Genomic DNA, 24,751 nt, shown 5'->3' with positions numbered 1-24,751 from the left:
ACAAAGTATAGTAAAAAATGTGGTGTATAAATCATTTTTCTTCTTTAATACCTTATCAGTTTCTAGGGGCAAGACTGTAAGGCTTGATTTTGATATAAGAAATATTTTATTTCATTTTATTTTATTATTATAATTTTTTTAAATTTTTAAATAATAATATTAAAAAATAATAATATCATAATATTTTATTTAATTTTTAACTTTCCTCTCAATTTACATCATACGGCACCTAAGCAAGTGGCGGGAGGTAGAGAATTTGTAGGAGGCTATACCAGTCATTTTAATTTCCGCGACCATACAAAACCATCAGAAAATGTTTCGGATAGACTTTCTGGATGAGGCGCGCCAAAACCTCTCGGCAACTTCCAACCTCCATTCATGGCGTTCCCTTTATCTTCAGCCATTTTCTATCACAAGCTCTCTCTCCATGTCTTTATTCCTCCCTCCGTTCCAAAGCGAGTGTCTCTCTCTACCCACTTCACAGTTTGTTCCAATCAAATGCTTAGCAAAGACCCAGCAAGAAAAGGCCGCTCCAGAATTCCTTGCTTTTCCAAAAGAAAATTTTCCGAGGTTGGTTTTCATTTATTTCGATTATGTTCAAAACATGGTTTATGGGTTTCACCGTTGTGGTAGTTCAAATTGCGATTGACTGGAATTTTAGCTACGTCGAAAAATATGTTGTTTGAGCGAAAAATCTTATCGAATACTCCCTTAGTCCCTTTGTTCTTTTTTATTGATCGCTTCTGTTGAGCATTGTGCATTTGAACAGCATGTCTATCCGTGTTGTATATTATGGTCCAATGGGCACGACGAATTGGAACCTTTTGATTATGTGAGATTGCAATATACAAACATTGCTGATGTTATGAATCTGATCGTGATGCTTATGTTGCTTTTGGATTTGAGGTTTTATGGAAGCAAATTCGGATTTAGCCCCTAATTCAATTACTCCAATGAATGTGAAGTATTAACATATCTGTTCTTCGCCCATATTTTCATAAAACCAAAATATGGGAGTATTTTAAAGCTATGAAGCAAATGCCTAACTTGGTGGACAATTTCATTTATTCACTTCACATTTCAAAATTTATGTTGATAAATTTGCTACGAAGTCTCTTGAAAATCATACGTTTTTTTGCTCAGCAACTTTGGAAAATCATATGCAACGCAGATATTTACTTAGTTGAATAATTTATTCTACCTTTCTTGTATTTTATGAGGAGGCCAGAAATTATAACCTGTGGTCAGAAGCACAATGCCGCATGTGACACTGGTATCGTCGAATAACCATGATGTGCAATGATCGATGTGTACTATTGCATCCACTTGATTTCTTAACTCAAATGATTTGCAAGTTCTCAAGTTATTAATATTCTGTTGTTGCCCATTCTACGTGCCTGACGTGAGAGTCAAAATCATTTCAATGGTTCACCTTTGCCAGTTGTAGCCACGTTAAATGCTGATAAGGCTAAATTATTTATTTAATTAGAAGATAAGATAATAATTATTTTCCAGTTTTCCCACATTCCGAAACGGGTTGTTATCATGCAGGAAGTGGCAGAAAGGCATGATTTTCCTGCAAACTTCTACATGTCAATATGCAGATTTGGACTGAAGAAACTTGAAAATCTGATTGCTGTAATCCTTATATGTGTTCAAATTTCTTCTCCACTTCCTTTGTTTGGTTGGGACTCTTTTTCTATATCTCCTGCAAGGGCAGTTCTTTATTCTCCAGATACCAAGGTTCCAAGAACTGGAGAACTTGCTTTGAGGAAGGCCATCCCTGCAAATACAAACATGAAGGCTATTCAGGTTACTATTGACGATTAACTTGTTTCTATCCTCTTGTAACTTTAACAGTAATCATCAGATTGCAGACCATCTTGCCTCTGCTTCTAGGATTCTCTGGAGGATATCTCTTACCTGCTGAGGATTCCACAGAGAAAGCCATATGGAACTATGGAAGGAAATGTGAAGAAAGCTTTGAAGGTATATTATTTTTATTTCTATTTTTTTGGGGGGAGGAGGGGGGGTTCCTTTATTATAGTGCATTACAGGAGGAGCAGCTAGGATTCCCTGATGTCTAATTATCATTATATGCTTGTTCTTTATATGAATGTTATGCCAATGCAATGACTTCTGAACTTTATTTTTTCTTAACTTTTTTCCTATTTTTAGATAGCGGTGGATGAAAAGGATTCTGTTTTGGCGAGTCTACCAGTCGACCTGAAGGAAAAGGGTTCCACCTTGTATGCATCGCTTATTGATGGGAAGGTATGCAAAGTTACTTCGGAAGAAAGAATCTCTCTCAATTTACATGACGGCTGTCATCACAATATTGTATTTCTATCTTTCTTCAGAACCATTATACAGAATCTAGAATATCCCTATTGGTTGATCAATTAGCAAAGAAGTTTTGATGGTTATAAAGGTCTTTAAATTGTTTAGTAATATCTTGACAAACTTAGTTGTTATGGTTGACTGTCAAGCCAGCCAGAATATTATTGAAGTTCCGTTGGTTTACCAGGGTGGATTGCAAGCCCTTCTTGTATCTATAAAGGACCAGGACCCAGATAAAGTATCATTAGGCCTGGCATCTTCACTTGATACTGTTGCAGAGCTGGAGTTGTTGCAGGTAAATGGAACTCATCAGTGCGATATATTACTTTCGTAACTCTTAATCCATGTATGATTTCAATGTTATGGTTGGATTTTCAAATTTCAATTTTTTTAAGGAGATACGTGCTTGCAACATTATTGGTGTTACATGGGTATGACGCCCATGGTCTTATGAGTAGCATTACTTAAAATGTGTATTTAAGATCAAAAGAGGGATGCTTCTTGGAAGGCATATAATGATACTTGAGATAATTCCTCAGATTTTTGCTTCTGTTTGTTGTTGGAAACCTGAAGTGTTTTTGACTTAAAGGCCATTTAATGTATTCATATAACAGCTACATTTGCTACCGTTCAAAAAGATATATATGACAGCTACATTTATCACCATAATAGCATAAGTGATCCAAATCTCAACTTAATATTGTTTGTAACAGGCTCCAGGCTTGTCATTTTTATTGCCCGGGCAGTACTTGAAATATCCAAGGTCAGTCTTTTCCAGAGATTTTCAGCTGATATTTCCGAATTAACTTGATGAGGACTAATATATGAGGCACAAATTAAATTTTTCTAGCAGATTTTTAGTGATTATTTGTAAGTCAGTAGAGATCTCTACACTAACTCTTTTGGGGATATTTGAGACATTTATTAGCTGTTTGGATGTCACATGGAAACGTTTAAACCGCAATGGAAAACCTCATTTGGTCTGCTAAGTAGCATTTGCCATTGTCCATAAGTTTTTTGAACAAGTAATAGCTTTCTTGCTAATTTGTAGGCTTACTGGGAGAGGAATTGTTGAATTTACAATTGAGAAAGGAGACGGTTCAACATTTTCTCCAGAAGCTAGTGGTGAACCAAGAAAGACTGCCACAATTCAGGTATGTTAAAACTTACATTTCTAGAAGGATAAATTATTGTATTGGGCAATCTTGCACATAATTGTTTTATGACATTGGATGTATATTAACAAATTATGCATTTATTGGCACAATTTGTTTGATCTCTGGAATCTTGAGATCTTGTATTATTTGCACATCATTGAGGGGCTTAACACTGTCACCGACAGCTTTACTGTTGACTTCTTGGTGCTGGAACAACCAATTAGAACCTCAAGCCAGAGTTCTCTTTGAAAGATGTAACATGACAATCAGAGAATCTGGGAACTCTTTCTCCTTACATAATAAGTGAATGACATACCCATCTTCAAAATGGTAGACATTAGGCATCTTGCATAGGAGCGGCCGATTGAAATTGTTTCCACTTCCCTTGTTAATTTCTGTTACAATGTTCTTATACGCTGCCTGCTAACTCCGGTGGATATTCACTTCAACTGTGTACAAACAGAGGGCACCACAATATGAACCATTTGTGCATTGTGCGTAGGATTCGGAAGTCAAATAATGTCTGGGCATTGATTATAATTAGTTCTGAAGCCGATGCTTGACGATTTGCATTGTCTTTGATGGTGTATTAATTTAAGATGTTGGTATTCAACAGTAACTGTGTATGTGTGTGCGCTCATCAAGTGTGTGTGCCTGCTTGTAAAGCCTCATCATAACAGCATTAAAGTCTACTGTTCCATTTATTTCCCAACGGAGCCAGTTGGAGTACTCATGGGATGAGATTTTGCTTTTGGTTGCACTCTGTGAAATGTTTAAATGGTCAACAACTCTTCCCTCTTGTACTATTAAAAATGTAGATTTTATGTGCCAACGTGGTGGCTGGACCAAGGCATTGACTTTACCTCTTCATTCAGGTTGTTGTAGATGGATATTCAGCACCATTAACGGCAGGGAATTTCGCAAAGCTGGTAAGGTAGTTGATCCTCACTCTTGGGCTGCACACACACACACACACGCACACACACACCCATAAATGTATGTATACTTGGAGGGATAATTTTCATTTTTCACTTCAAGGTTCAATCATGTAGTTAATGTGTTAACCATCATATTTTTACTTTTACAGTATCTTGTTTTGTAGTAGATGTAACTTATTGTTTCATCTCAGAATCGCTTTAATTTGGCCAGATGATGTGATACTTTGCTGAAAGAATTTTTTTTTCTTGGTTTGTGAGTGTTACATTTAGTGGAAAACTCTTTCTTCCCATAAAAGTAAGGAGGGAAAAAATAGGGATGCAAGGATTATAAGTATGAAGATCTGACAAGCTTATGAGAAATAGAGCCTATTGTGGATATGATAACAGATTGACAAACAAAGTGAAGTTCTAATTTATTGAGATTCGGCCACACCAAAATCCTAGTTTTTGGCTATGTTTGTGCCATAAAGTTTAATCTTTCCCACCCCTTCTTTTTCTGGTGAATCTGAATTCTTGGAATTTATTGTGCTTTTAAATGTTATTTGAAAGGAACAGATGATCAATTGGCAATACTTCAGGTAATTGATGGGACATATGACGGGGCAAAACTTAGCCGTACCGACCAAGCTGTTATTTCGGATAATGGGCTTGACAAGAATAAAGGTTACAGTGTTCCTTTAGAGATAAAGCCATCTGGGCAATTTGAGCCCTTGTACAGAACAACATTAAATGTGCAGGTATGTCAATCTCTTGTATCAACAAGAGATTTCTTGCAAGTAATGCGTCTCATTTTCTTTCCTTTTTTCTCTGCTTAAAAGGATGGAGAACTGCCAGTTCTTCCGCTCTCTGTTTATGGGGCGGTTGCAATGGCACATAGTGAAGTCTCTGAGGATTGCTCATCGCCATATCAGTTTTTCTTCTATCTTTATGATAAAAGAAATGTAAGTTCAACCCAATGATATGTTTAAATTGATTTTCAAGTTCAGGCTTTTTGCAGGATTTTGTAAGACTGAAATTGAAATGCGGAAGTTTGAGTTTAGTTCTTGTTCAATGTATTCTCTCTGTTGGGGAGAAATTATTATTTTCTCTATTTTTGAACTTATAGCTTCACCTGTGCTGTGATGCACATGCATTTAATAGGCTGGCTTGGGAGGGTTGTCATTTGATGAAGGGCAATTTTCAGTGTTTGGGTATGATTTTAAGACTCTTTGACTTTTCATGGCAGTAATAACTTTTTGAGTTCCCTTGGGGGAGAAAAAGCTATTTCCTATTGATGGCTTCATCATTTCTCTCTTTAACATCCAGTTTCAATAAACAGATACACAACTGTTGGGAGAGACATTCTTCCACAGATAAAAACTGGAGATGTTATTCGATCAGCAAAGCTGGTAGAAGGTCAAGATCGCCTCATATTGCCAAATGAGAGTTGATCTGTTCTGTTTCCAAGTGTGATGCTTTTCATTCTTTGTTCGTTGTAGTAGCTACATTTTAAATGTCATCAGTCTGATCTTATTGCTGCAGGTTGGCCCCTCAAATTTCTCAGCATTAGTTTTTGTTTGCAGTTTTGTCGGTAGTTTAAGTTCAGAAGTCTGTATTGAAATTTGTAATATCTTCCCAAAACTGGAAACTGTTTTACTGATCCCTGTACTTCTATTGATTGATACACTCGATGTGTTATGGCCTTTTTAGTAACTAAATATGGATCGATATTTTTTCTTTATACTCTGCTGATTTCTTCGAGTTCAACCTTGTTTTTAGGCCTATTTGCAGCAGCACCGGGACCTCGGTCTTTAAACAGCATGGATCTTTGTTTCATCGTGAATCTTTTTTATTTTTTTTTTATTATTATTTTTTTCTGTGGAACTTTATATATCAAGCTTCAGTTGCCTTTAAACTTCGACCCCAGGAGGCAGAGAAATCCCATACCTTCCATTGTAATTTGTCTTACGTTTTGAAATTTCGAAGAAACTGGTTCGTTGCATGCATGCCTTTGGAAGCCAGGTGTTAAACTTTCTAAAACATGAACTTTTTTATTTCTGTAACTTCTTTTTACGATGAAAGAATTGGTAAATATATAGATACATGAGGCTATGCTTGCTATGGTAACAAATAAAGTATGGAAAGAATGTAAAATGGCTGATTCTTAAAATTATGGTGTTGTTGATTTTGTTGCTGATTTGATGTTAAGTGTGATCCGTGATCCTATTAGTACTCTCCCTCGAGTTGGCGCATGGAGATCCGTAATGCCCAATTTGTGTGAAAAATGATGAAAGAGTTCTCATCTTAATGCTTTTGTAAAGATATCGACAATTTGCTTATGGGAGGAGGTATGAACGGCTGTAAGGAGGCCTGACTGGATCTTTTTACGAACAATGTGACAGTCAATCTCAATATGTTTGGTGCATTCAGAAACACAAGATTGTGAGCGATGTGGATGGAAAATTGATTGTCACAATATAAGCTGATGGGCTCAAAATGAGGAACACTAAGGTCAGTGAAGAGCTGTTTCAACCAGGTGAGTTTGCAAGTGGTGACGGGCATGGCACGGTATTCAAACTTTAGTAGAAGAACGTGCAACTGTCGTCTATTTTTTTATGCGCCAGGAAATGAGACTCATGCCTAGCTGAATGAAGTATCTTGTGGTGGAGCGACGAGTGGTGGGACAATTGGCTCAATCCAAATTGGTGTAGGCAGTAACACGTAAACCACTGGAGGAGGAGAAAAAAATGCCTTGTCTCGAACTACTTTTGATATAACGAAGAACATGAGTGGCAGCTTGCATGTGAAGAACACGAGGAGCATCCATAAACTGATTAAGAATGTTAACTGCAAATACAATATCAGAGCATGTGATAGTTAGGTAGATGAGACGATCAACAAGTTGTCGATGGGTGCAATGATCGGAAAGAAGAGTGCCGTCGTTATTGGTGAGCTTCAAGTTTTGTTCCATGGAAAAATGGGTGATTCGAACACCAAGTTGTCCACTGTCAAATAAGATATCAAAAGCATATTTTCGTTGATTGAAGAAAATGCCTTGCGGAGAATGAACAACTTCGTGACTAAGAAAATATTTGAGAAGATCGAGATCTTTGGTTTTGAAGTGTGTGGAGAGAGCGCATTTGAAAACCTCAATTTGTGATAGATTATTGACAGCAACCAGAATATTATCAACGTAGACGAGAACAATAGTGATACTAGTGGAAGTGACGAAGGTGAATAAAGAATGATCTGCCTGAGATTGAGAAAAACCTGCAACAAGAAGCACAATAGTTAGTTTAAAAAACCAGTTGCAGGATGCTTGTTTGAGATTGTAAAGGGATTTGCGGAGACAGCAGACACAAGTCTTCCCCTTGGGACAATAATCAGGAGGAGGTGTCATGTATACTTCCTCATCAAGATTATCATGTAAAAGAGCATTGTTGACGTCAAGTTGATAGATGATCCATTGTTGTATAGCAGCGACAACCAACAAACACTGAACAATGGTTATTTTGGCAACGGAAGCAAAAATCTCATGATAGTTGAGACCTTTAACTTGAGTGTAGCCTTTGGCTACTAATCGAGTTTTGTATCTTTTGACGGAGCCATCTGCTTTAAGCTTACTTTTAAATACCCATTTGCAACCAATGAGTTTCTTACTAGGAGATAGTGGATCAAGTATCCAAGTTGAATTGTCTTCAAGAGCACGAAGTTTAGCAAACATAGCTTCACATTAATGGAAATGACGAAGAGCAGTAGAATAGCAGGAAGGTTCACCAGAAGTAGTGAGGGTAATTAAAAAATTAAGATGAGAAGGTAGGAAACGAGAATATGAAAGAAAATCAGATAGAGGATGAGCAGTACCTGAGGGATATGCAGCGGGTGAGGATGTCCTAGGCTCCGTGTGTAGGGTTGGACAGACATAATATTGAAGATATGTCGGTCGGGTAGTTGTGAGGCGAGGGCGAAGAGAAGTAGAAGGGGGGTGGATCGTGATTGCTAATGGAAGAAGTGAGAGAAGAGGATGACAATATAGGCTCACAGACAGGGAGGAAAGTGTGTGTAAAATTAGGAATTTCTTGAAAGGGAAACTGTTGCTCATGGAAAGTGACATCATGAGAATAGAAGATGGCTTGAGTGTCGAGATTATAAAGTTTGTAGGCTTTATGAGTGCTAGGATAGTCGAGAAAGACACACTTAGATGCACGAGGGAAAAATTTATCACCAAAAGCGCAGAGAGTTTGAGTATAACAAAAGCAACCGAACACGCAAATGCGATCATAGGTGGGGGAAGAGTTAAAGAGAAGTTTAAAAGGAGATTTATTTTGGAGAATATGACTTGGGGTACGGGTGATGAGATAGGCCATGGCGAGGATACATTCACCCCAAAAAGTCAAAGGTAAGTGAGATTGCAAGCAACATTCAGGAGGTGCTGGTGTTTCCGTTCCGTAACACTATTTTGTTGCGGAGTTTCAACACAAGTACGTTCATGAATGATGTCGTGATCATGGAGATATGTTTGAAATTTGTGGGAAAGAGATTCTTGTCCATTATCCGTTTTAATTATGGTGTTGAACTGATTTTGGATAAGTGTAAAGAAATGCATGAGGGTATAGGCCTGAGATTTATAATGCATAAGATAAATCCAAGTAGTGCGTGAAAAATAATCAACGATTGTAAGAAAGTAATGAGCACCACATAGTGAAGAAGTATGGTAACCACCCTATATATCATAGAAAATGTGATTAAAAGTAAAAGTACTTTTATTAGCATGAAAATGAAAATGTAATTTTGTGTGCTTAGAATGAGTACAAACATCACAATCAGAAATAACATTGGGATTATCTAAAAGACTAGGAATGATTAAGCAGGAATGATGACCTAGGCTTTGGTGCCATAAGATTTTATTTGCAGTAGTTTGCATGGAGACGACCATAATAGGTTTGGGTTGGTACACATAAAGCTCATTGCAAAGCTCACCCGCTCCAATTAGCCTCGTCGAGTGTGGGTCCTGAAAAAAATAATTGGCAGAGAAAAAAGAAACAATGCAAGAATGATTAATGGTAAGCTGAGGGACTGAGAGGAGATTAAAAGTAAAGTAAGGGACATAAAAGACATTTTACAAAATTAGGTTTCGGGTCAAAACACAAGTGTCGACACCTTCTATGCGAAGAGGGTTCTGTCGTGGCACATGTAGTCGTTGGTACCATTGCCCACGACCTAGTCACGATGGCTGTAGAAAAGATGGGAGGAGGAGACGTTACCCATGAAGTTGGCTGATGAGGTGATCGGAGTGAGCAAGTCAAGCAGCTTTTGGTAGATATTCGGGAACAAACCAGGTACTGGCAATGAAATAGAGGAGATACAAGCATTGTTCACGGTGGGCGACAAACCAGAGGGGAGGTTTGTCGAGAAGAGAAGGTCGCAGCTTGGGTTGTGGGTCTCGACCTAATGGGTAGCTGATGATGCGCCAGTAACGGTCATGCAGGTGGCCGGATTTGCCACATTTTGAGCCGCAGAGGGTGGTCTTCATGGGATGGTGGCCATGGGCGGCGAAGGCTATCAAATCCAATGATGGTGGCCAGAGGTAGAGGAGACACTGTTGCTCTTCCTGAAAAATGAATAGAAAAATTTTTGGTGATGGGAGGAACGGATTCCATTGCAAGAATCTGTGTTCTGAGTTGGAAAAAGGAGTCATTGAGGCCAAGCAGAAATTGGTAAACATGTTCATCCTCTGCTTGTTGTTGCAATTCTTTGAGATCATTGGTTTGTTGTAAATGGCTAAGTTTATCCCTGCTTTGTTTAATTTGGTTGTAATACTCATGAACAAAATGAGTGTTTTGGTGCAGGGATGATAGTTCATGTTTGAGATGGTAGATACGGACATTGTTGCTGTGACAAAAAGGGATTGAAGATCGAGTCAGACTTCACGAGGGTTGGTGTGAAATTCAAGGGAGTTGGCAATGGAAGGACTGATGGAGTTTAAAAGCCAGGTAAGGACCATACCATTTGTTTGGTTCCATTGGGGGTAGTAGATAGAGTTTGGATTGGGGGGTGGGAGAGTGCTATCAACAAAACTTAATTTGTTCTTGGCATTAAGAGTATGGGTCATGGCTTTCTATTAATTGGAAAAATTATCTTCTGTAAGAAGGCTATAAATAAGGATAAGACTAGGAGAATTAGAGGGATGAAGGAGGTACGGGGAGGAAGAAGGGTGGTGAGAGTTTAAAGAAGAGGTCATGGAGGCGGTAGAAAGAGGATTGTGGTTAGGTTGATACCATGTTAAACTTTCTAAAATGTGAACTTTTTTATTTTTAGAACTTGTTTTTACAATGAAAGAATTGGTAAATATATAGATATACGAGGCTATGCTTGCTATAATAACAACTAAAGTATGAAAAGAATGTACAATAGTTAATTCTTAAAATCATGGTATTACTGATTTTGTTGCTGATTCGGTACTAACTGCGATCCGTGTGGTACTGTCAATACCAGGAGTGGCTCGCAGAAAATGAAGCCAAAATAATGTTATGTCCACGGAATTATCTTGAACCACTAGGAAGAGATATTACAGAAGCGCAGCTTTCATGCCGAGTTGGCAATTAGCAATGGAGTACGTGGTTACGGGCCCACAAATTCAGAACTTGTGGATAACTTAAAAGGGGTTTTAAATGGTAGAGTGGAGGGGACTCTTACAGGTTGATCGTTGGGGTCTACTGACTGCTCAAGATTCTAAGCGGATTCAAGAGATGAATGAATGAGTTTTTTATTTTTTTTTTAAAAAAAACGTATTAAAAGATGAATGAATATTATGATATCAATAAAATAAAATAAACATATGTTATATAATATTTAAATAAATCTATTTATATAGCTGTATATTAACACATTTAATGCCAACGCCTAACAGATCAATTTATACAAAGCAATATTAATATTTTAATTATTTTTATAAATATAATGAATCTCGGGTTTTTTTTTTTTGATAACGAATCTCGGGTATTATTTAACAGACTTGCATATAACGTATTCAAAGAAGAAAACGTGCAAAGTCGAACTTGAAGTATTTATTTATTTATAATGGTTTTTTTTTTTTTTTTGGTGGTTTTCTTATTTACAAAGTTGTGGCTATTTTTATAGCCATAATTTCTCATGGACCACGTTCATCATCTATAATTTCATCTCTCGGAAGTAAAATAAACAGCATCACAGTCCACCATAAAAGTCTACATTCCGCCATGCCAGCCAATCATAAAGCATGAAAGACATCACCAACTTGATGGATAAAGATGAAAAAAGAAGTCAAATAAAATGCAGCACAATACCATACACCGCGAGGCACCAAAGTTTCCCTCCCAAGTCCAACCTACATAACCCCCAACTCTGACTGTTACAACTCGGAGAAATAGTCTGTTGGACTCAGCTCAGTTTCCTCCCAACTCAGTCTGCTGCCGCAGCCATAGCCATGGCTTCCTTACACTCCATATCTCCCCAGAGCGTTCTCCCCCTTCCAATCCGAAGCCCAACTTCAGAACCGTCTCCAAGTTTTCCCAGACCCCACTTGTCTCTAGAAACAAAAAACAGAGAACGAAGTTGTGGGTGGTACGCTCCGTGGGGGAAGAGCAGGATCTGATCCCAGTACAGAGTACGGACGGTACGGACCATCAAGAAGGCGTGGTGGTGAGCCGGGTGGAGATGGAAGGTGGGTTGGAAACGGAGTTGGTGAGCGGGTTCGGAGCGAATGAGGGTAGGCTCTCGTTCGAAGGGGCCGGTGAATTTCAAAGCTTTCCTTCCTCTTCTTCTTCGGGCTCCGTTGGTGATGGAGTGGGGAAGAGCGAGGAAATAGAGAGACTGTTGGATAGGACCATCAACGCGACGATAGTTCTGGCTGCGGGTTCCTTCGCCATCACCAAGTTGCTCACCATTGACCAGGATTACTGGCATGTGAGTCGCCCTCTAAATCAATCTGATCTTTTTTTTTTTCTAGTATTTTCTGTTCGTATTATGTGTTTGTGATGATTAGATGAGTAGTTGTGGTTTTCGTTGGTGATTTTGAGATTTTGGTGTGTTTGAAGTTAATGCTTTGATGATATTGGAAATAGGTTTTAAGTTAGGTGCATTGCTCAAGTCTGTGCTTTTGGAAAGTTCGGTTCTTAGTGCGGATCCATTCAACCTCTTCTTCTACTCCAAATTCTATTTATTCTTTCTTCTTTTTCGATCGGGGCTGAGGGAAATAGTCAAGGTGGTTTAAGGGAGTGTCCGAGTTTACTGAGGCAATGGGTTTGCTGCCCCAAATTTCGATAGGATTGTTTGGGGCAAACGGCAAATGATTGTTTGGATTGTCTTTAGGTGCTTTGCAGTGGATTCATGGCGGTTGGATCGCAATGAATTGGTGCTAACCATAGTGCTGTTATGCCAGTTCGATAATTCATATGGTTGGAAAGAGTCAAATGATGCTATGTATATAACTAAAGGTGCATGAATGAATTGGGGACCTGATTTTCAAGGGTTTCGTGATTGATCTCAACTTGTTGACTCGAAGCTTAAAGTTTCACAAGATGACAATTAATCTAAGTTTTCATGGCACTACAAGATGGACAGCCGGAATGCAACAATTGTATTGAACAAACTTATCTGGGATGAGCAAATGCAGACGGATGAATTGCATTGCTGAGAACTTGGTGGTTTGATTGTGGCAAGATATGATTCATTGGAAGTTAAAGGCTGTATGGGTAGAAGAAAAAAGGCTACAAAAGACGTGGAGCTGTTATGTTGAAGCGGAGAGATCTGTGCACTTAAGTCCCAGGAGATGCTGTAGCCTGGGATTGGCTAGAGCAGTGCTAAACAATATCTAAAAAAAAATTTCCAACTAGTTACTCTAGTGAATTACCTTTGCAAGTTTGTGATTGCTTATGTGGGAATCTTAAATCACTCGTATCAAAACCTTTATGGTATGCACTTTTGATTTAAAAGGGGCTTTAAATAATTATAACCTTTGATATATTCGATAAACACGGGTTTAATCTATTCTATCTTCTAAACTTGTTATTATTATTTTATAGGGGTGGACGATTTTTGAGATACTAAGATATGCACCTCAACACAACTGGACTGCTTACGAGGAAGCTCTTAAGAAAAATCCAGTTTTAGCAAAAATGGTTATTAGTGGAGTGGTGTACTCTCTAGGGGATTGGATTGCACAGGTTTGTCCTTGTTGTCAAATTAGTCCTTAATCTTGTTTTTGCTTTAAGAAATTACCTTTTACATAATTTCTTCATTAAGAAAATTCATGAATTCTGCAGTGCTATGAAGGGAAGCCTCTATTTGAGTTTGATCGAGCACGAATGTTCAGATCTGGCCTTGTTGGCTTTAGTTTACACGGTTCCCTTTCTCATTATTATTACCAGTTCTGTGAGGTGATCATTATGGTTTATATTTTCTTGTTAATTGGATTTTCTATTTCAGTTCTTTTGGTTCACTGAAACAGCTTCCTCCTATTTCCAGGAGCTTTTTCCTTTCCAAGACTGGTGGGTTGTTCCTGCCAAAGTTATCTTCGACCAAACTGCATGGGCAGCAGTTTGGAACAGCATTTATTTTACTGTCTTGGGATTTTTGCGTCTTGAATCCCCAGTTAGTATTTTCAACGAATTGAAGGCAACTTTCTGGCCCATGCTAACTGTAAGTGAACCTTCTGCTACTACTGCTGTATCTTTGCATTCTTCTGAGAGTTTTTACAGCCCAACTTAAAATCTGACTTCCTTCTCTGTCTGTGCCCTCTTTAATTTGTGTCAAAGTAGTTAATCTTTATTGACTTTTTGCATTCTTTCTATAAATTCTAACTCGATTTTGTATGCATTGTGTGTGTATGTTTTTCAGCAATGTTTCTTTGTAGTTATCTTAGGAGCTCATTTAGCTTTGATAATTATATTTTCATTGTTAACTCGGGCCAAGTTCAGCTTGATCCTTGTAGTTGAGGTCGATATATATTTTTTATCTAACTCCTCTTCCATCTGGCCTTGGTGTTGGTTGTATTATGCAGGCAGGATGGAAACTTTGGCCCTTTGCTCATCTAGTTACCTATGGTGTGATCCCAGTGGAACAAAGACTTCTTTGGGTGGACTGTGTAGAGCTTATCTGGGTGACAATACTATCTACGTGAGTATTTAATATAGATTATATTGAGTTGGTGGTAAGGGCTGAAGATGGAAGAACTTGGTATTGATTCTAAATATTCTCCTGAAAATGATCTGGTTGGTGGAGAACAATCTAAATGGCTAAAATTTAGATATGCTTTAGATATGATCCGTTTTTCTATCTTATTTGAAGTTTCATATGATGAATGCGTAAAGATGGGATGTTTGGAAATCTTAATGCTGGTTTGTGCAAATCATATACTCTGTTAAAATATATAGCTGTGTGACTGCATTCATTTAAATGTTGATCTCATTTACTTAAAATGTCCTCAGTTAGGTGTATGTGATGCAAGGATAAATTACTGATTCTGAGATTTCTTTGGGCAGATCTAAACCATATGTTGCCCTCATCTTTTTTGTCTTCTCCCTTGTTTCTTTTTTCTTTGGAGGAACAATATGTTTTTTATAGGCAAAGATACAACACTTTTGAATATTACACTTTTGAATACAACACTTTATTCAAAAGTTCAAAAGTGTTGTTGGTGCAACCCAAGTACACTGGGGGCATATATAGGGGGACGCCTAATTGGCCCTGTTTTGACTTTGTTGGCCCAAAAATATATGGTGAAGAAGATGTGCATGTTGAGGGATGGCTTTCCTCATAATGTCAGTTTGGGATTGGCTCCTGATTTGGCCCAGTGTTTAGATATGCTTGGTTTTCTGGCTTATTTGAAGTTTTATGTGATGCCTGTATAAAGATAGAGCAAATCATCTACTATTCAAAGATGAAGCTGCATGACTATTTTGTTTCCTCCACAGATGAAGGTATGACTGCATTCATTGAAATTGTCTGCAGCCATCGAGTTCTAGTGATCCTGCAAAATAAGTACAAAGAGTTTGAGTTTTCTGGCTTATATTGGTTGTATGTGATGCAAGGATATGTCACATGTGGATAGAATTTGACTGATTCTGAGACTTTCTTTGGGCAGATCTAAACCATAGTTTGTCCTCATTATCTTTTGTCTTCTCTCTTTTATTTCTGTATTTTAAGGAAAATTTCAACCATTAGAATTTTCCTGTTTTGCGTTCATTTAAGAAACCCGTGTCAATTAATCGCGTGATTTTGGCATAAAGTTTTTCTGTGGCTAGCTTTTGTTAGTCTAAATTAACTAGTTGCATGGACTTGGCAATGTTTGGTTATGTTCTGTTTCTTACATTGATTTATTTTCTCTTTGCTAGTTATTCAAATGAGAAGTCAGAAGCAAGAATCTTAGAAGCACCAGAAGAAACCAACTCCAGTTCTCCATCCATAGATCCTCCTCAGGTACATGAAGTAAGTGGCTTCTAGTATCATTTTGCACTTGCAGCTTCATTCAAATTTAATTGTCACATAAGTGCTAAACAGTCTCTGACGTGCATACCTTCTGGTGTCATTTTCTTGTTCCCCCGTCAGGAGTAACCAACATTGTAACAATCAGAAGTCGGATGGTAAGGAGGAATTGCTGACAACTGTGAGAGAAAATACCCACTTTCTGGTGGATTGTGACTCAAAAGTGATATACAAAGCAATCCAGATCATGGCTGGCATGATTAATTATCGGATATAGTGCAGACATCTCAGAAATTTATGTGTATATACAACCTTATCTTCCATTCTTCCTTTTCATTGCAACAGTAATCTGTACTACTGTAAAGTTTTCTTGAGAAGCTGCTGGTTGAAGGCGGATTAACTTCTCCCATTAGAACTGTAACTGTGACCTATGATTTAATGATGTGTTTCCTTTGCCACCGGAATCACAATGCAAATCGCAGGATGCTCATACAAGTTAGTGACACAGAGTGAAGTATAGTTTTACCCAACTTTCTATTTGTCGTTCTAATTTAAAGGCCATCTCAACGACACCATCATGTTTGGTGTCAGAGTTCTACTTTGAGAGCACACAAAAAAAAAAAAAAAAATCATTGGACCTTGGGAGGAATAAACTCGTGTTTGTGTGTGTGGTCCCTGTAAGATGTTATCAAGTTGTGGCATTGGATAGACCTCGGTATGCTTGTTCCTCAAGTACCACCCGCTTGCCACAGTAAAAAAGTTTCAGTCTTGCCTGCCAAAGATAGCAATATCCTCGTAGCTTGGCTGCTTTTCCTATCCCATTCATCAGTACAACTTACAATTAGAATAAGGCATCATGCGGCAACATGGATCAATACCTTCAAATCTAGAGGCAACTAAAGATAAAAAATGATACATATGTAGTCATTTCAAAACCAAGAACTCCTAAGAACAAAATCTAAAACCGAGAACCTAGTGCTTAATGGATAGCCATTCAAACGAAGGACCCTCTATGCCATTTCGGAATACTGCAAGCCAATCGACAGCCCCATTGATGAGACCTTGCGAACCTCGATGATGGCAATGATAATTCGCATGTCAGCCAAACTTCGTTTATGAATTATGTATGGAGGAATGGCTATGAGGTTGTGATTTAATTAAATGCGATAGTGTCCGAGTCCATATCCCTATACTTTTTTGAGAATCAAGATGACAATCAGAAATAAGGAAATTGAATGGAAGAGGAAAAGACCAGGAAGATTTGCATATGCTAAATCTTGTTTTTCGATCAACAGAAAAACCATTGAAAAAAAAAAAAAAGAAAAAAAACAGATTACATCTATAGTCTGCCCATGAAAAGCGAACATAAACATTGTAGTTGTAGAAAGGAAACTGCAGCAAACACTATCCTCAAGAATCAAGGCATTCAAAAGCACCTCAAGCACCTGCTTCAGTAGACCTCGTCTGCCTCTGATACTCATCGTCAGCACTCCTTAGAAATTGATCCCAGCCACTTCCGGGGCCGACATCCAAGTAATCATATGGCACTGCTGTCTTCAAACCAGGCCTAACAGCGCACCGATTCTCCACGATTCTGAAATCCACCGTCTTTCCTTCTTCCCCACTAGTCTCTTCTAACTCTTCCCAATCAAATAACATAGGCAATGTAAATGCACCCCAAGGGTTGAAATCCAAAATCTTGATCCGCTCATCCTTGGTAACATAAACATCAAACGTATAATTCTCCGACCCAAATTTTCGATGTACAATAGCTTCATAAAATTCCTGGATCAATCGCTCAATATAATTTTTCTTCTCCAGAAGAAGAGGATAAAAGGTCGTGACCTCACGCTGGGAAATACCGACGAGGTTGTGACCCCGTACGAAACAACGGAATTCCATCTCCGGCCTAATGGATGAGTACCACTTGCGGAGTGCAAGGAAGAAACTCGGGGGTCTTGATGAGGACTTATCACCGCACGAATCATATGCATGACACAAATCATGGATCAACGAGTCAGATGATCGCAGCAAGAGCGCAATCTCACTAAAATTAGTGCATCGGAGACTCCCTGTTGAGCTAATCCAAGCAGAGTCTTTTGGTGCACTCCAATTCAATTTAGGGAAGACTGCACCACCAAGAGATTCGATTGACTCCTTAATCTTCAATTCGAGTTCAGGAAAGGAAGGGGGAGGCGAAGGTGGTTCTGAATCGTCTTCAGATCCTTCTGATATCTGATAGTCTTCTTCCTCTTCGGGTTTATGAACTCGATTGGGCAGGGCATCATCATTTGAGATGGAGATAGGTAACAGGAAAAGGGAAGAATCGTCAAGAAGGTATTGGATAAAGGGTTCGGGAAGTTCATGAATTTGGGTTTTAATGGACACGGATTTAAATCTCGGATACCACTCCTGAATCTGGCATCGATTCACTTCTTCTTCCTTCATTTTTTAATAAAGCAGAAGGCTTTTTTCCTCGTTAACAAAGAAGATGCGTTAACAAAGAAGCTGAATTCTCTCTCTTGCTAACTACTACTACTGCTACAAAAAAACACTCGGAGAGAGAAATGCAGAGCTAACCTTTTTCTGTGGGGTGAGGCGGTCTATGGAAGAACTTGAACGAGGTTGCAGACTTGCAGTCAGGGAAGGTAAATCCTTGGAGGCTGGTGCAGTGGTCGCGAGTAGCTATTGAAATTGGGAAGATAAAACTCGATTAAGATGTCGGGCTTGACCTACAAGCTGGATTTGTGGGCCTGTGGATGGACTGGACTGTACGTGGGCCTGTAGATGACCATGGGTCTTCCTTCGAGCTCACATCCTCCTCTTGCGGCCTAATCAAAAGCTTTATTTTATTTTTCATTTCATGAAATGATGTATTTATTATCTCAATTATTATATTTTGAAAAATTCTTACCCGTCATTCCTACATTATACATCTTTTTTTTTTAACAGGTGTGTGATATAGACTAAAATACCTCTTATATTTTTGTCCAGATTTTCCACTCCTTAGCCTAGAAAAAAGTTATTATTGCTATATGATATTCTCATTCCATTACGATATGTTGTATACTTAAAACTATTATATAAGCACTAGTTTTAAATAACGATGAGAATATCATATTTACCCAGCATTAAAATACCTAATAATTACTAGTTTGGCTTGATCAAACCCGTCCTCACTATACATGACCTCTTTGCTTGCACAATAATGCCTCCTCTCACTAGGCAGTGCTACTGCTAGCTACATAACCGTACCGGGGTGCACTTGACTGAGCGGGACACATTCAGACCGGCAGGCTTAATGCTACATCCTCGTACGATTTTCATCCTACATAGTTTCTCTAGTAACTAATGAAAAAGCAGGCACTTGTAGCCTTTGCTAGACTATTGTTTTTCAAGAAACCTTTTTTATTTTCATTTTGTACAAAAATAAATATGACGTCATAAAATGGAGCTGTTTAATTTGATCCTTAGGACCCACATCCCATATCATTTGTATCTGACACATCTCAGCCCTTTCACATCTGCGCGCATCTGTTTGGGATTTGATCAGTAATAATTCGTTTCGGAGTGTTCTTTTGTTTTGTCTATATACTTTGAACCAAGCGGTACGTACGTAATAGCCAATGAAAGATCTATATAATCAATTGGGTTCAATGATGGAGGTTTTATTCCCATTGCGTACATATTGCCAACTAGCTAGCTGCAACTGCAGGCCAGAAAACTCCTGTCCCTGTTTTGTCCCGTAATAATCGGAGAATAATTATATTAATCTCCAAAAATTTCTGTACCATATAGCACTCCAATATAATTAATTACTCATCAATCTTCAAAAAAATTCTGTACTCTCCCAGCCATCCAAAAAAATTTCATCTAATCAAAAATTATTTTATTTCATCTCATCTCACAATCTAAACGAGTATAGAGTGTTACGCATGCTAGCTGGTAATTGACTGCTTTCCGATTCAAAAGTTATATATTCTCCGGATTTTGTTTTAAATTTTGTTGGGTAGACAGGATTTCATGATCAATATTTGAAAGTTGAAACCTTTTGTGTAGTAGTACGTAGCTAGTGAGCCAATTCTAATGCTTTTGCCTTTTTTACTTTTCTAATTAATTTGCAGTTGAGGATACAAATTGTCGTATTTCTACACACGGCATGCTTAATTTGTATCGGTATTTTGGTATCTATACAGGCGTGGAGAGACAGATATCTTTCAATGTATTCATCAGCAGATTTATATATATATATTGCTTTCAAGACTTTGCAAGAGCATCATCCTAAAAATGGATTGCGATAATTGCGCATTTCATCGCCTCATCAATATCTATTCCAAAATGAAGCACCCATGATGAGAAATCTTATATATAAAGTTGTTTTGTATTTTTCCATAGGAAGGAATGCAATTAAAAGCTATTTAATTCGTGTGGTTTAAAGATAATGATTCCCTTCAGAAGATAGTGAGAACGGTCCCATATATGCATGCAATAAGACAGCAAGAAAAGAAATCTAGCCATTTTAGAGGTAGCCTCCTGATCTTGCTGATCATGTCAAGATCATGTGCATGTGACATCAAAGGGTCATGGAATATACTTAGCTACGTCTTATCAGTACTACGCGCGATGAAAGAAAATGACAACCGTGCTATTCAAGTATATATCTTCAGAATTTTTTGTTCTGAAGACAATTCGATCGATCGAGGATATTGGGTGGATTAAAATTTAATCGTGTTGAAAAGCAAAAGCAAATTACTCGACTTCCACTTCCTGGGCCATGAGTCATGATCGATTGATATGCAGTAGTACTCTCACTGATCTTCCGCATGATAACCCTAGCCAGCTTGCTATATATATAGTAACATGGCATAGAAAAGTTGAAGATTCTGAGAAGGGATGATATTCATCATTACTACTTGAACACCTTAATTTCAAACGAGAGATCGATCATATATTTATATATACAGCTCTCGATGATTGGTTATAATTAATTAATTATTCTATGAAAAATATATAACAGTTTCAGGTTTTTCTTGAACTTTCGAGTGTAAGGCCTAAACCATCGTGTTCCTTTAATGACTCATTAGCTAGTTAGGTGATCTTTAGGTTTCAATTTCTTTTGAAAATGTTCGTTTGGATACAGAAATAGTTTCATCTTATCTCATATCATCTCATCGTTATAATTTTTTTAAATTTCCACACAAAATATAATAAACAATTAAAATTTTTCAAATCTAAAAACAATAATAATATTATTAAAAAATAATATTCTAATAATATTTTATTCAACTTTTAACTTTCATATAAAACTATCTTTTCTCATCTCACTGTCCAAACCGGAAATCTCTTTTAAGTTCATTTGTTACGAGGTAATTATACGTACATCTTCCTCTTCGTTTCCCTTTTTTCTTTCTTTCTTTCTCTTTTTTTTTTTTTTTTTTTTTTTTTTTTTTTTTTTTTTTTTTTTGCTTTTTCTATATAAAATCTCGGCCAAAAAACATGGCCAATTCTTTAACCTACAAAAGATATTTAACTTTTGATCATGCAATACATTTATGTTTTCCTGTTAATATAATTGTCTTAATTAATCCTTATGATCCTGTGATCATGATGCGTTTCTACGGCCAAATTATAGATAATAGCATCCTACTAATTCATAATAGATACCTTTACTAATTAATTTAACAAAAAAAGAAAAAAACGAAAACGAAAAGGAAAAGGAAAAAAGAAAAGAAAAGAAAAGCTCCATCGATCATGACAATATATATACATGATCGTCCTAATAAATTTCTCTCCAATGGACGGTTATAAATAATTTATACGCTTCACCTTTTCCAAGTCTTATCAATTGGCATATCATTAAGGACACAAGAATACTATACATTAGATTGCATATTCATTGTTCAAAGATTTCCTACGCACAGACCTGGATGGAAAGGAGCATAAAGATAATCGAAATATAAAAGATCATCTGATCTTACCTTAACTTCTAGGGTTTATTTAGTGACAGGAGATCAGGACTGGTATATGTATTTTGTAAAGAAGCCGATCGAAAACCAAGCACTCATTGACAAATTTTATGTAAAGTCATATATGAAGCAAACTTCCGCCAATGATCAAGATGCAACAGACATAATAATGGACAGACAAACCATAATCGATCATTATCCATTTAATTATAAGATGTACAAAAATGATGAAGTTCTGCAATATATTAGCATCGAATTTCGATATATACATGAAGGATGTAGCGTTATGTCACAGATCACCAAATATACGAAATGATCATCTGTACGTTTTAGTTTTCTACATGAAAAGCTAGATAGCATCTGATCTTCTTTTTTCTTTCCATTTCTACATGAAAAAAAACCTAATTTATATGTATAGGATATATAAAACTGTCTGAATATATATATATACCAATGGCCTCATCTGAAATTGGCAGCTATATATATATATATATATATATACCTTTTACACTTAGAAGACTTCGAGGCCATTTCAGAAGTCTCTATGCTAGCTCTGTAGTCTCGTAAATAGCCATCAAAATCATGTACGTACGTGCGTTACCCCATCCCAACTTTCTGCAACTTCGACAAGTAGATAACATGGATCAGTACTGCTGGCAATCTACGTGACGGAATTAAGCTCTGCATGCAGCCTTTAGTCGCTTCATAATGTTACTTAGACATGACAAGTTCATAATGTACATGTGCAATCACTCATGCCCAATACTCGAAATTTAATTAAGAATACCAGTTCAAACCAGGTAGCTGCTGACAAGGTGCCCGAAAAAGGCCGTCTCCATTAATAGGCCCTAGCATTACCTGTTGGTGCAATGAAGGGGTCTGTGGGAGCTGGCTAAGCAGAGTGGCTATAGACTTTGACGCATTCCCATCAGTCGTCCTTGCTCCGCTTTGATCATCACTATCATCCAAATGCAATCTCTTGCTCGATGAAGGCCCGGTTGCGTCCTGATCATGATCATTCCAGTACAAAGAAGGGAGTGTCCGTTTCAGAGGGAAGTTGTTCGAGGTTGCCATGGCTGGAACCATAGCTAGCTCGCGCTTGGAACTTGAAGAGGCTAACTGGCACATCGCTCTAGCAGAGTTGATCCCATCAGTACTGCTTACTATCCCTTCGAACATACTGGGGTAATTTTCGAGGCCATAGTTGGCACCGGGCCCCTTTGGAAGTAGTTGTAGTTTCACATGTTGGCCCACGGCAACTGAAGGTTGTATTGGTCCAATCATGTCATCCATCGAGTCCTCCCTTTCGTGATCAACAGGTCTATGCGTGTTGTTCTTTTTGTAGATTCGACATAGGACCCAATCATCAAGCTAAACAAAAAACAATCAATTCATCGACGATTCAAATGGGTTTTCACAATTACCCCCCAATGATTAAGAACAATCAAAATTACATGTACAGTCCGGAAAATTACCCTCAAAGAGTTCTTCTTGTTGCCTAAATCACACCCAGGAGGCTTATTGCTAGCCTTGTTATCTGCCAGCCGGTACTCATGCATAATCCAATTGGTCTTGATCCCCTTTGGAGGCTTCCCTCCATAGAACACAAGGGCTTTCTTCACACCAACCTTTTGATTACTCCCCGAGCTCAGCACAGGTTTGTCAGTTCCCGTCGCCTTCCAATACCCAGAAGTTGCCGCCCGGTTCGGTCTAGCCCCGTTCGGGTACTTGCGGTCCCTAGGACTAAAAAAGTACCACTCTTGCTCGCCAAACGTAGCCTTAGCTGAAGAAACGTATAAACCTACTAATTAAGCACTGCTAATACAACGTACGCATGAGAAAAAACATGAAAATTGTCTGCAGCTAGATTTTGATGAAATCAAACATATTGTTTGTACCTGGGAGTTCCCACGGATCAAATTTGTAAAGATCAACGTCAGCGATGATTGCAACCGGAAGGGGAGCCGAGCTAACCTTTTTCTTGAGGTAATGAACCACTAGCTCTTCATCTGTCGGATGGAACCGGAACCCCGGCGGGAGGTTCGGCTGTTGCGAGCCGGTGGACACGTCAGTGCTCTCCATGACCCGCACGAATTAACCCTAGCAGCGGCGTATGTTTCAGAACTTTTTTGGTTTGAGCTGCGAATTAGGCTTATCGGAGGAGAACATAACGGAGAAAGAGAGCTTTGAGAGATTGATCGTACAGAGCAGAATGAGTTAATTTCGAGGCCTTCAATATTAAATGGGTATGGAGAATTATATAGGACATTGACTATATACACTCATGTGGGTGGGTAGCCGTTAAAATACACGCACTTCCATGTGGTTTTCTAAGAAACCAACGAATGCATGCCACGTCTCCGGATTAAGGTTAGATTAGTCATTTTTCTAAATTGCTAATGATAATGGTAAAAATAGAGATGGACGTGGTTGGCAAATGAAAATGAGTGTGATATGGAGGTGATGGGTGACCGTCGATCACGAAGAGAAGGGTAAATTGGGCCGTCGAGAGCGTGACACGTGAAGTTCCGAATTAGGAGGGTTTGACACGTGGGTGGGGGGGTCTTCTGGGGCCACCGTCCACATAAGACAAGGAAGAGAGATAATGGAGATGTGCGTGGTGTGGGTCGGGAGAGTGAGAAGGCAGCTTTTCGCTTCGGATGTCATGCTTTTATTGTGCAAACATATAAAATTAATTTAAAATATAATTTATTATAAAAAAAATTATTTATCTATCATTTAAGATGATGCTGTACATAGGTCCAAGGAAAAAAGGATGAGAATGTAACGGCGCTGAAAATTGATGGTTATTGGATGCATTCAAGTAAAGATGACTGTTCAATGTTCATGCATTTGTCCGGATTTACATATATGATCTATGTGTCTCCATAGTAATATAATATATAAT

The 24,751-nt window shown here is 38.1% G+C and overlaps 4 protein-coding genes across 5 annotated transcripts; 2 read left to right on the top strand and 2 right to left on the bottom strand.

The window, feature by feature from the left end:
- The first annotated feature begins 309 nt into the window (after nt 1-309).
- Nucleotides 310-6,157, top strand: LOC121237416 (peptidyl-prolyl cis-trans isomerase CYP37, chloroplastic). Of its 2 annotated transcripts, none has more exons than XM_041134145.1 (12): nt 310-570; nt 1,552-1,812; nt 1,900-1,989; nt 2,179-2,274; nt 2,528-2,635; nt 3,054-3,103; nt 3,392-3,494; nt 4,373-4,426; nt 5,014-5,172; nt 5,254-5,376; nt 5,576-5,625; nt 5,741-6,157. In XM_041134145.1, the coding sequence occupies exons 1-12, from the start codon at nt 379-381 to the stop codon at nt 5,856-5,858; spliced, it is 1,404 nt and encodes a 467-aa protein (XP_040990079.1). In that variant the 5' UTR covers nt 310-378; the 3' UTR covers nt 5,859-6,157. The 2 variants fall into 2 exon arrangements, with proteins under 2 accessions (XP_040990079.1, XP_040990080.1); XM_041134146.1 differs by having other exon boundaries at nt 311-570; nt 5,754-6,157.
- A 5,631-nt stretch (nt 6,158-11,788) lies between these two features.
- Nucleotides 11,789-16,064, top strand: LOC121237419 (peroxisomal membrane protein 2). The gene is made up of 7 exons (XM_041134149.1): nt 11,789-12,358; nt 13,477-13,617; nt 13,717-13,830; nt 13,919-14,092; nt 14,454-14,569; nt 15,787-15,871; nt 16,001-16,064. Exons 1-7 carry the CDS (start codon nt 12,110-12,112, stop codon nt 16,004-16,006), a joined length of 885 nt encoding a protein of 294 aa, XP_040990083.1. The 5' UTR covers nt 11,789-12,109; the 3' UTR covers nt 16,007-16,064.
- A 1,051-nt stretch (nt 16,065-17,115) lies between these two features.
- LOC121237418 (cell division cycle protein 123 homolog) lies at nt 17,116-18,570 on the bottom strand. The gene has a single exon (XM_041134148.1). The coding sequence runs from the start codon at nt 18,323-18,325 to the stop codon at nt 17,315-17,317; it is 1,011 nt and encodes a 336-aa protein (XP_040990082.1). The 5' UTR covers nt 18,326-18,570; the 3' UTR covers nt 17,116-17,314.
- A 3,453-nt stretch (nt 18,571-22,023) lies between these two features.
- LOC121237417 (NAC transcription factor 56) lies at nt 22,024-24,092 on the bottom strand. Its single transcript, XM_041134147.1, has 3 exons — nt 23,742-24,092; nt 23,319-23,626; nt 22,024-23,214 (listed from the first exon to the last, which is right to left on the bottom strand). The coding sequence occupies exons 1-3, from the start codon at nt 23,923-23,925 to the stop codon at nt 22,621-22,623; spliced, it is 1,086 nt and encodes a 361-aa protein (XP_040990081.1). The 5' UTR covers nt 23,926-24,092; the 3' UTR covers nt 22,024-22,620.
- Nucleotides 24,093-24,751: the final 659 nt, after the last annotated feature.

The sequence above is a fragment of the Juglans microcarpa x Juglans regia genome, chromosome 6S (genome assembly GCF_004785595.1).
Source record: "Juglans microcarpa x Juglans regia isolate MS1-56 chromosome 6S, Jm3101_v1.0, whole genome shotgun sequence".
NCBI classification, from domain to species: domain Eukaryota; kingdom Viridiplantae; phylum Streptophyta; class Magnoliopsida; order Fagales; family Juglandaceae; genus Juglans; species Juglans microcarpa x Juglans regia.
This window is presented reverse-complemented; position numbering and strand designations above follow the sequence as displayed.

Coding starts and splice junctions, on each gene's coding strand:
- LOC121237417 (XM_041134147.1), bottom strand. CDS start 23,925: ATGGAGAGCACTGACGTGTCCACCGGCTCGCAACAGCCGAACCTCCCG. Junction 23,627..23,741: donor TGATCCGTGGGAACTCCCAG/GTACAAACAATA, acceptor ACGTTTCTTCAG/CTAAGGCTACGTTTGGCGAG. Junction 23,215..23,318: donor ACAAGAAGAACTCTTTGAGG/GTAATTTTCCGG, acceptor TTTTTTGTTTAG/CTTGATGATTGGGTCCTATG.
- LOC121237416 (XM_041134145.1), top strand. CDS start 379: ATGGCGTTCCCTTTATCTTCAGCCATTTTCTATCACAAGCTCTCTCTC. Junction 3,495..4,372: donor GAAAGACTGCCACAATTCAG/GTATGTTAAAAC, acceptor CTCTTCATTCAG/GTTGTTGTAGATGGATATTC. Junction 5,626..5,740: donor GGGCAATTTTCAGTGTTTGG/GTATGATTTTAA, acceptor TTTAACATCCAG/TTTCAATAAACAGATACACA.
- LOC121237418 (XM_041134148.1), bottom strand. CDS start 18,325: ATGAAGGAAGAAGAAGTGAATCGATGCCAGATTCAGGAGTGGTATCCG.
- LOC121237419 (XM_041134149.1), top strand. CDS start 12,110: ATGGAAGGTGGGTTGGAAACGGAGTTGGTGAGCGGGTTCGGAGCGAAT. Junction 13,618..13,716: donor TAGGGGATTGGATTGCACAG/GTTTGTCCTTGT, acceptor TGAATTCTGCAG/TGCTATGAAGGGAAGCCTCT. Junction 14,093..14,453: donor CTTTCTGGCCCATGCTAACT/GTAAGTGAACCT, acceptor TGTATTATGCAG/GCAGGATGGAAACTTTGGCC.